The 10766-nt window shown below is 43.0% G+C and overlaps 1 protein-coding gene across 1 annotated transcript in view; it reads left to right on the top strand.

The window, feature by feature from the left end:
- The window catches only part of CD53 (CD53 molecule), a 33487-nt gene that overhangs the window by 8564 nt on the left and 14157 nt on the right, over window positions 1-10766 (top strand). The window contains exons 2-4 of the mRNA XM_018567574.1: window positions 3620-3696; window positions 6472-6660; window positions 7683-7757. Coding sequence (XP_018423076.1) covers window positions 3637-3696; window positions 6472-6660; window positions 7683-7757 — 324 coding nt within the window. The 5' untranslated portion in view covers window positions 3620-3636. The remainder of the gene's footprint in view (window positions 1-3619; window positions 3697-6471; window positions 6661-7682; window positions 7758-10766) is intronic.

The raw sequence follows: 10766 nt of genomic DNA, 5'->3' as shown, positions 1-10766 counted from the left end.
GGGGTGGGGTGGGGGGGGGGGGGGGGGTGGACTCCTGATGTGAAGGGGGACCTTTAAAAGAAAGAGGAGCTTCTGATGTGAAAGGAGGAGGATTCTCTTGTTAAAAGAGGGGGCTTCTAATGTGAAAGGGGCTACTGATGTTAACCGGGACTTTGATCCAAAGGATGGAACCCCACTTTTTCATGTGTTCTTGCGTGGGGTCCATCCCCCCCTCCATACTTTTTGCATACTTTTTGAGGGTGAAAAAAGGTTGAGAAATGCTGCTCTGTACTTACCTTTCTGGTTGATCATGTCTTTAAACTGCCTCTATTGTGTTACCCGGCTTCTGTGGCTTCTGACTGTGTTGAATATCTGCTTCCACACCTGCCACAGACTATGGTTCCTCCCAAAAGCTAATACATCCTGTAGTGATGTATGTATTACCCGGCGGGAGAAACCTAGTATGTAATGGAAGAGCAGGCATGAACACACATGGAAGTGACAGGGACCTGCAGCCGCTGGGGATTAGCAAAGGGTAATGTTTAAAGACATGGTCTGCCAGAAGGGTAAGCATAGAATGTCTTCTTTTTTCAGTGTATCTTTAGTTAAATAAGTGAACCTATAGTGGAGAAAATCCTCTCTGGGACACAAATGGCAACCTGACAAAGGTTCTGACCCTTAGATACAAGGTATTTAAAAGGTATTGTACTAGGGATGCACAGATACTTTGGCATTTTCATGAGAACTACCAGGGTTGCAGCGGTTGCAGCTAGGACCTGGCTCTGGAGCTCCACCACTGTCCTGAAATCATTAGTCTGTATTGTTTTAGAAAAACTGTCACATGACAATAAACAAAAATGTATCAGTACTCGTACTTGTAAGTACTCGGCAATTACCAGTACTCGTACTCGCAAAACTGGTATCTGTGCATCCCTTTATTTATATTTATAAAAACAAAATCGTACATTAAAACAGAGATGTACAAATCCCAGGAGCTCCATGTGCTCCTTACAAATGACAGCTGCCTACTAACTTTTGAATTTTTCTCTAGTCTAGTCTTGGAGCTCAAAAGTATCGGTACTTGTACGTGTACTTGTACCGAGTACTGTACTTGGTATCTGTGCAACCCTATATTGTACTGTATAGTAGTAAAGGTGTGGCTACTGGCTTTCAAACCTTTCATTTGTCTTTTTTGGTTTGTTGACAATGCCACAAACGTCACACTACGTTGTTTCACAGAGGAAACCTCAGTTATGGCAAACATGTGGCTTTTTTATTATTTTGTTATGCAACACAGTACATTATGTAAAAATCTTTGCTGCAAATTGCAGTTCAGTATTATGAGAAAAGAATGATTTTGGAAAAAAGGAAAGGGAAAGTGTGAAGACAAGTGTATCTTAGCCTCTTTCTTTTCCTTCCTCTCTTTCCTTTTCTCTATAATACTAAGGCACAGATGCAAGATAGTGTAAACAAATATTCAGTATGGAGTATAGAAAGAAAACAAGATATTGTTTGCATATTCTCCCCTTTCCGCTAGCTGTGTGAAGTTGGCGCCCCCGGTTTTAAAACCTGAATAAAATATACCATTCTTTTGTGCTGCGTTTGTGCTGCAAAAACAAACGTTTGTGCTGCTTTGGTTTAGGAGATACTGCACTTTATATGTTATCAAACCACACTGACTTTACACAACGTTATTAAATCTTACATAGAACTAGATTCATTTGTTTCCTGTTTGTGCCGACTTGGTGGATATTGTACATGATGTTTTAGTTAATATGTATAGTTTTGCCTACTGAGATATTACAAATATGTTTGGCCAGGTGTCCTCAGTCTGCACCCAGTAATTAACAGGGGAAATATAGGAAACCAATAATTAACATTGCACCAGAAAGTTTTATGTCAGGGGGTTAACATTGCACCAGAGAGGCATTAGGAGTTCATATGGAAACATACCGGTTAATACTGTAAGCAATCTTCAGCCCACCAGATGTTGTGGACTACATCTCTGCTAATGCTTTGCAAGCATTATGGCTGTAAGAGCATCATGGGAGATGTAGTCCACAACATCTGGAGGGCCAAAAGGTTGCCTACCACTGGCTTTAGTAATGTAACTACAAAGTGAATAAGTAGAAAGTTACTACTTAAAGCAGTGGTTCTCAACCTTTCTAGGGCCCGGTCCACTTGGTAACATTTGCCAAGTTGTGGTGACCCCAACGGTAAAATTTAGGGTTGCACCAATACTAGTACCTGTGCCGATACTGAGCATTTGGGCAAGTACTCATATGCTCCGATACCAGAGCTGCTGGTCAGAGGGAGATTCCATGCACCTTTGCGACACTCAGGCGACAGTCAGCCTTGCTTCCTGACCAATCAGGAAGAAGGGCAGTACGTCATGACCTGCCACCCCGCTTACTCATTGGTCAGGAAGCCAGTATGCAGTGCTGCAAGGGAACATGAAACCAGCTTCTCAGCCAATCAGGAAGCAAGGCAATGGGTCATCTTCCTGATTGGCCAGGAAGCCAGTCTGTAGCGGCACTGTTTTCGATAGCTGAGCCGAACTGCAGAAGGTGTTCGAACCAGCCGATCCAGCATCTGGATCGGCTGAGCCGAAGCTACGGCAGCTCGCTCGCTGCCGTTCGCCCCTATTTTCATTCGGCCTTGCTATTCTGCTCGCTACCTCCGGGGGAATGAGCAGAATATAAAAAAATGTGAACAAAGGAAAACAAAAACGTTTGAAAATAATTTAAATAAATGTAAAAAAAAAGAATAATTAAAAAAAGTTAAGAAAATAACTTTCAAATTTGTGCATACCAGGCCACATGCCCTCAGCCCTGTGGGGGTTGCTTTTTCAGGGTTGCCCCTGGAAAAGCACCTTCTTCACGTGCCAATGGGGACAAGGGTCTCTTCCCCACAAGCCCCGGGGCATGGGTTGTGGGGGTGCGGGCAAGGGGGTTTATTCACATCAGGGTACACCTTTAGTCCCTCCTCCCTCCTTTCCTTCCAAGCCCCCCTCACACATTTAATACACTGCCCCTCCAGCACATATAATAATAAACTTCCCCCCTCCCAAGCACCCCAGCAGACATCATAAACTTCCTCCCTCCCTCCTTTCCTTCCAAGCCCCCTCACCTGCTTTCATCCGTGCAGGGAGGAGGCACATCGTCTCGTCATGCCCTGGTGATCTAGTGGTGATCATTAGTAAGGTCTGCACTAGACCTTACTAATGATCCATCATTCGGCCGGAGCTCAGGACTGACAGAGCTCCGCCCGGAGCTGACAGGAGCAGCTCTGCGGTCTGCATCCATCGGAGATGCAGACCGTGTAGCTGCTCCCGCAAGTCGGGCACGTGGTCCGTGACCGTGTGCCCGTTTTGTCAGCTGGCTGCGGGCCACTTAGTACTGGCTCGCGGGCCGGAGTTGGGCCGGTACTTTGAGACAGCTGTGCTAGACACATGTCCCTTTCACTGTTATTGGGAATTATGTCATTTTCTTCAAGACCCTTTTGTTCTATCTGACTCTCTGAGCAATCATATATGTCACACTAAAATAAAACTGATCTTACTCTATTATATTGTTATATACTGGATTACAAATACATGTTAAAAAAATAACACAAAACTTTTTGTGCTGTATATTTTCAGACTTCAAAACTACAAGAATGAGTAAGTGTATCAGAGTGCTCAAGTATATGCTGTTTGCCTTCAATTTATTGTTTTGGGTAAGTACTTCTAGTACTGCATGCAGTTGTTTTTGATGGTTTAATGTTGACGATAATTTCTGGTGGGAATTTGCTTATCTAAAGAAAACAGATTTAAACAAGCATTACTTAGAAGCATATTACACTCTCCAGTCTGTGTCCATCCAGTGCAGCCTGGATCTTGCTCTGAGCTCTCACTCCCTCTCAGTCACTATCAGGTGCAGCCTAATTAATAGAGAGAGAGGAGGTTTACCTGTTGGGCCAGGCTTAACCCTTTCCTAGCCAGGGAAAGCTGCCCTTTTCAACCTCTCACTGACATACACAGAGTCGTGTACCCTGTCACAATATATATAATCTGCTGCTTCTGACTGCCTTCTGAGCTGCTATGAGTTGTTTTTGCATTACCATTGAGTTGGAATGCTGTTCTGAAGCAATCAGATGCAAACAAATGCCCTTATACCTGTAAAGTGATATTAAAGACAAAATGTTTTTAAGCTATTTCATATGCTGATAATAATAACTTACAATGATTGCAAGCTCCCTCTGGCAAAGCACCCCTAACCATCTTTTTTAAAATTGCATTTTAACTGTAATGTGTTTCTTATATTGTAAAGCGCTGCACAAACTGTTGGTGCTATATAAATCCTGTAAAATAATACATAATTTAATGGCGCTTCTTCCAGGTGCTGACAATGCTTGTTAGATCAGCAATTTGAAAAGAGGCTGAGTAGCGTTGTCGGCCCGACAGTAAATATAGTCAGATTCCGGAGAACAGCAGGATCAGCAAGCAATTGTAATACAACTATAAAGAAGGAGGATTATCTCAATGTGTTTATACTATAGGAATGATGCAAAGGAGACTTTATCATTTTTGGCTGGAGAGACATTTTAAAGTAGACCTGTGCTTTGCCCAGTGACTTCCTGTTACATAATAACCTTATGCAAGCATGGCAGAAGTCACCTTCTGTGGCCATTTCCCAAGAATGACAGCAGCATTCTTGCATACATCTGGCATTCACGCAAGCATTCATCACTTATTTCCTGCTGCTTGTAGCTGCCTTTGTACACCACAAATTTAAGTTATGATGATCCTTGGTTTTACCTATTGCCCGTATTTACAACTCTTTTTTTTAAACTGTAGAATAAAAAAAGGCTAGTTGAAATTTTTTGTTTCACAGTATTTGCACAAATGCTTATCAAACCAATATTTTTAGGATAAAATACACTAAAATGAAATTTAGTGCACAGAAACAGAATATAATACCCAATTGTTTGGTAAAATATAAAAGATGGGGTCACGTCAGGTAAATAGATACCAAACATGCCAAGCCTTAAAATTGCATTCGCCCGTGAAGCTGCAAAAAACTGCAATACACAAAATTTCCCATAGGGTCACTTTAAAAGCTTTTACCACTCATCAGTTAAGTGCGAACAGTGATTGATGGCCCTAGAATTATTGCTTTCACTTCGACGTTTGCGGCGATATATAACATGTGTAGCGCAATTTTCGTTTTTGCACGTAGGCATACTAACGCGTATTTGTGTATGTGTGTGTGCACCTGGGGGGAACTTTAAAAGCTTTTTTGCCATTTTTTACATTTTCTTATATGTTACTTTCATTTTTTGATTTTTGAAACAATTTTTTTTTTGTTACACTAACCTTATTTGCTATCACATAGGGGGCTAACAACCCCCCTATGTAATAGCAGACAGGGTGTGACAGGTCCTCTTTATGGAGACATCAGGGGTCTTTCAGATCCCTAATGTCACCTAGGGACCCCAAAGAAGCTGAGGAAGCAGAGATCTGCTTCACCAGCTTCTTTTCCTGGCTGCAAGAGCTGGAGAATGTAAACAGTGACACCGGGAGTGATGTAGTACACATCACTACCGGATCCAGTTTTCGGAGGAGAGATCAGCAGCCGGAATTGTTGCGGGGAGACCCACCGTGCCGGTTCCGGGCCCTGCACAGGGGCCAGCTGAGCCCAGGGAAGCAGACGGCGGCCCCGGCGGGGAGGAAACACTGCCACATAGTACAACCGATGCGGTGGCTGTATAGACGCCAGATTGCTTGTACATTCGACCCGGAATTGGTTAAAGCAAGGTGCACATGGAAGGGCTTTAAATAGTACAATAGCTAAATGTTTCCTAGCACACTCAACAGCCAGCCTGCAAAGAAAAAAAAAAAACAGTCTAACTACTAATGCTAAAAACAGAGGTCTTAGTTGCGCGTCTTCTACAGAATATGTGGAAACCACACTGCCTTGTGCCTTAAAACTATAGTCTATCCCAGGAGCGAGCTTGGAGCAGTGGCTACTTTACAACACACACAAGGACCATGGGGAACAAAAGTTTCCACCCTCCAGAAGGAAGGACAGTGTCAACATGAATTCAGAGATGATTTGAGGATCTACAGCCGAGTGATACACAAATAAGATACAATTTTGTTAATAGTTAGGGCACTTTAATGCATTTATAAGGTTTAACTCTTGAGTTTAGTGTCACTTTATGGTTTCTGTTTGATTTGGTGTGATGTAACTTCGGCATTGATGGGCCCTGAGTGGCCTTAAAACATTGCATTAATTTTTCTGCTGAATTTTATGACTTAAGCAGTTAGAAAATGTGTTGCATGACAATAAGTGTGTGCTGAAGACATACATTTTGATATTATGAAAATGTGTGCCTGACAGGTTTCTAAAAACAGCTTGTTATTTTAAACGATAAATGCAGTATTAATGTTGTATTACAGACAACACCTTGATGCTCTTACAATATCTCATTTATGTATTTATTTTACAGGCAATTGGATGCTCCATCATAGCTATAGGAATCTACTTTGTCGTTCATAACATCTATGGGTCCCTATTTCCAGACATTCCATCTCTCACAACTGGCAATATCTTGATTATTTTTGGCTGTGTTATAATGGTATTTGGATTTGTAGGATGCATGGGAGCAATTAAGGAGAATAAGTGTTTACTTCTCACTGTGAGTATTGACTTTTCTTTTTGAAATTCATCCTGGGTGGTGGAAGAAGCATTGGTATCTACAGGGGGCAGGTGTTGGTTTGCTAGCAGAAAATGTGGGTAACCCCTTATAGTCACAACCATATTTTATTAGTGATAGATCTTATCAACCATATTTTTGGAATTATAGTTGCATTTTCCAGGAGACAAGCATGTAACAGAACTGCTCAGTATCAATGGGGAAGCAGGTCTAACAGTGTTTGTGTGTGTGTGTATGTGTTTGTGTGTGTGTGTGTGTGTGTGTGTGTGTTTGGTGTTTGTGGAGGAAGATGGGGGGGTTCTAACACTCCACCATTACTTTTTGATGATCTATCAGATACAAGGAACCTACAGAAAACCTAAACATTTGAATGATGTGCACTTTATTGAGTTTTGAAGAGGGTTACAGTCTCTTATAGACCATATTTGTCCCTGCTGATGAGATTTCCTCTGACTTGTCAGGACAGGAAGTGATGAGAAATCTCTCCTGCAGGCTTCACGGACAAAAATAAATACATATATGTAGTAGAATGTGGAAAGATTAAAACTTCTGACAATGGTTTTATTGCTGCCCGTGCCATCCTGTCTTGGCGACTACCACTCCCCCCATCTCTTGTACAGGCATCACAGGTACAGGAGGTGAGAGAAAACCTTCCCAGGTGAATCAAGACAGAAATAAAAACCTTAAAGAAATTATTAATCTTCCACACTCTATCCAAAACTACAAAAACATTGTAATGACCATTGGAAACAAAAATAGTCTATATAGTTTAACTATTACTTTGAGCAACTGTTGGCCAAAATGTCTACATTCAATAAAGTGTTTCCTCTTTAACTAGGTTCCATTACCACAACGGTAAGGGGTAATGTGATGACCATTGTTATTTTGCAACACTAATTTGCTTTATGGGCAAAAGAGATTATATTGATATACCTCATTAGGTAATGTTCTTGATTTCACAAAGAAGGTAATTTAAGGACATTCTCTTTTTTTGCTTCTTTTAGTTCTTTATTTTGCTCCTTCTGATTCTACTGACCGAAGTCATTCTGGCTATTGTTCTTTTTGTTTATGAAAAACAGGTAAGATGTATGATTTATATTGTTCATTAAAAACTATCAAAAAAGTATATTGCTAAAACAGTGAATGTGACATTCACCAAACATTCCCTGCAGGTGTGTCTTCCTGGTGCATTTATTCACTTGTAGTAATTTTTTGTTGAATGTCACATTCACTGCTTTATAAACATGCCTCAAAATGTCTTCGAAGATATTCATATGATTTTCCTAATGATAGGAAGGAAAGTCAACCTGGGCATGCACACAGTGGCATAACAATCGCCATAGCGACCCAGGCGGCACAGGGGCCTTGGCCAGGACATCCCTGATGCTGTGCAGGCCGCCTGTGTTGCTATGGCATCTCATGCTGCTGGCTGTCACTGGCGGCTGTGAAGAGGAACGTGCTGCTGTTCAGATCACTGACAGTGATCTGTGCAGCGGTGTGTTCCTCTCCACAGCCACTGCTGAGTCAGTGAGAGCCAGCAGCGGCGGTGGAGGAGGCTGGACCCGGCAGTGGAGGAGGAGGCGGGGCCCGGGGGCGGCAGCAAAGGAGGAGGCGGGGCCCGGTGACAGAGGGGGCCAGGCATCAGACCTTAAGGGCCTGTTATGACTTTGAGGGGGAACCCAACACACTTTTGTTTTTGTTTTTTTCTACATGGGGTCCCTCCTAAATATTCCTACCAGACCTTAAGGGTCTGGTAGGACTTTTAGGGGGAACCCTACACAGTTGTTTTTTTTAAAATGGTCCCTCCTAACATTTCTACCAGACCTAAAGGGTCTGGTATTGTTTGGGAGGGGGAATTGCACACTTTAAGAGAAGGAAAAAAAAAATGTAATTTTGTTTTTTCGAAATGTCAGTTTTGCTGCAGCAGGTTCTATACGTCGTACAGTGTGACCACTTCACAGGCAAGTTAAGGGGACCCCCAAGGCACGATATTTGAAGGAATTTTTCATTTTTATTCTTACCCTTTAAGTGATGTTAAAATCACTGCTCCTTTAAAAACTGTATTTTTTTTTTGTCATTGATTCCTGTCCCCCAGGGCAGTACCCGGACCCCCATACACCTTTTATGGCCAATAACTTTGCATATAAGCCCTCTTAAAGGAGACATTCATTTTCGAACGTTCGACCCCCATTGACTTGCATTAGGTTCGAGTTCGTATTTGAACTTTTCGGCCGTTCGAATGTGATGGGCCGATCACTAGTCAAGACTAGCAAAGTGTGCACATTTTCTAAGGCTGAAGTATAGTGTATTTTGTCTTATCTGGTCCCTCTTTCTCTCCTCACCAACATGCTAATTACATTTTTAAGAAAAATACCTTTTTGTTTTCATTAGATACGTCATCAGCACTGGGTCTCTGTGCTTTTCTATATAATGCCAGCAGATCATTGCTTGTGGGAGAGGCTGGCAGGATCCTGTACATAGCTTCCTGAAACATCACAGCACCCTGCCTTAGTATTTTTCTCAAGAGCTCCTGAGCCCTGATGCACGCAGTAGGCTGACTTTTGGGAGGAGCTATGCAATGATGGTGGTTGTCAGTCTGGAAGAGTGAGTGTTCCTAGACAGGCTGCATTTGTTTACAGACAACCCCAGGCATTGTCCATATGTGATGCTGAGACCTTCAGAAACTGAACTGAACTGAAATAATGATTGAAAGTGGCAGGCCAGGAACAGTAAGGCCCCTTTCACATGAGCAGTTTTTCAGCCGACCCGATCGGAAGCTCTATGCAAGTCTATGGGCAGTCGGGTTTAAACAGACGAGCATCAATTTACACCTGGTTTGCCCCGGCACCAGCTAGGTCTGGTAAAATAGACGGACCATTGATCCGTTTCGACGGACCAGATCGTGCCAGACCGGAGGTAATCTGATGTAAATGGACACATGTCCGTTTAAATCAGATTCCCCATAGACAGACATGGGGTCCGGCACTTTCAGTTTTTTCCTCATCACAAGATAGGGGTGTGCCTAGATGATCCTGGACATCCTCCAGCCAGGAAATTAGGTGGGCTGCATCTGACTTGCTCCAGCTTCTATTGCATATTGTGAGAAACCTATAGTGTGCAGTGATATCAGAGTAAGCAATTTCAGTACAGGAGCCTGTGCAAATGTGCAAGACTGAAGGTAGGGCCGGAGTTCAAGTATAAATAACCATATTGGATTGGTGCAGTAAGTGTAAGTGTCATTACATATGTGGCTTATCTACTATACTTCAGTCTGGATGCTGAAATGTAAATTTCTGTGTAATGTTTTCCCCATTTGGAAACATATGGAGGCACAATACAGAAGCAAAACATAAGCTTCACTAATATGGCGATGTAAACACACGGTTTATTGAAGGTGGCTTTATACATGGAAGCCATAGTGTTCTATCACACTCTATATTGCCATACAGTGGCGGACCTAAGGATCAAAGGGCCCAGGTGCAAGATTTTTTTTACAATGCCTATACTGACCAACTGACCACCTGAAAGCCCGCAATGGCCACCTGAGAGCAGAAATACAAGCTCAGGACTTCCACTGATTCTGCAATATGTTGATTTGTATAATAATCTCATTATATATTGAAGTATTGCTGGGAGTTGTAGTCCTCTATAGCTGATGCCATTCTGCACTGCTGCAATGCTGAATCGCACCAGCTATAGAGGGCTACAACTTCCAGCAATACTTTACACATAAATGCAGAACAATTCCATCAGTTACAGAGGGTTAAAACAATGTGACTTAATTAGGCACATACCTCGTTTGACACATGCAGCAGGGAGAGGTGGTGGGCTCTGAAATCCAGTGTCTGCTGCTCGTTCCTCCTGGCTGAGGCCCCAGCGCTGCCCCAGAGTGTGCCTGCAGGCTGATGTGATTTCTCCTCCCACCAGCTCTCTCCTCACTGCCGGGCGCCTGCCGCCATCTCTTGCAATTATCCTGGAGCAGCTGGGGCCCCAGCCTCCTCCGCCGCTGCTGGGGCCCGGCCTCCTCTGATGCAGCCCGGCACTGCGGGGGCCCGGCCCAGCCGCCTCCACCTCATGTGTCACCTGTA

The sequence above is a fragment of the Nanorana parkeri genome, unplaced genomic scaffold (genome assembly GCF_000935625.1).
Source record: "Nanorana parkeri isolate BGI_ZX_2015 unplaced genomic scaffold, ASM93562v1 scaffold1066, whole genome shotgun sequence".
NCBI lineage: Eukaryota > Metazoa > Chordata > Amphibia > Anura > Dicroglossidae > Nanorana > Nanorana parkeri.
Note: the sequence above shows the minus strand (reverse complement) of the source record. Positions and strands in the feature narration are given on the sequence as shown.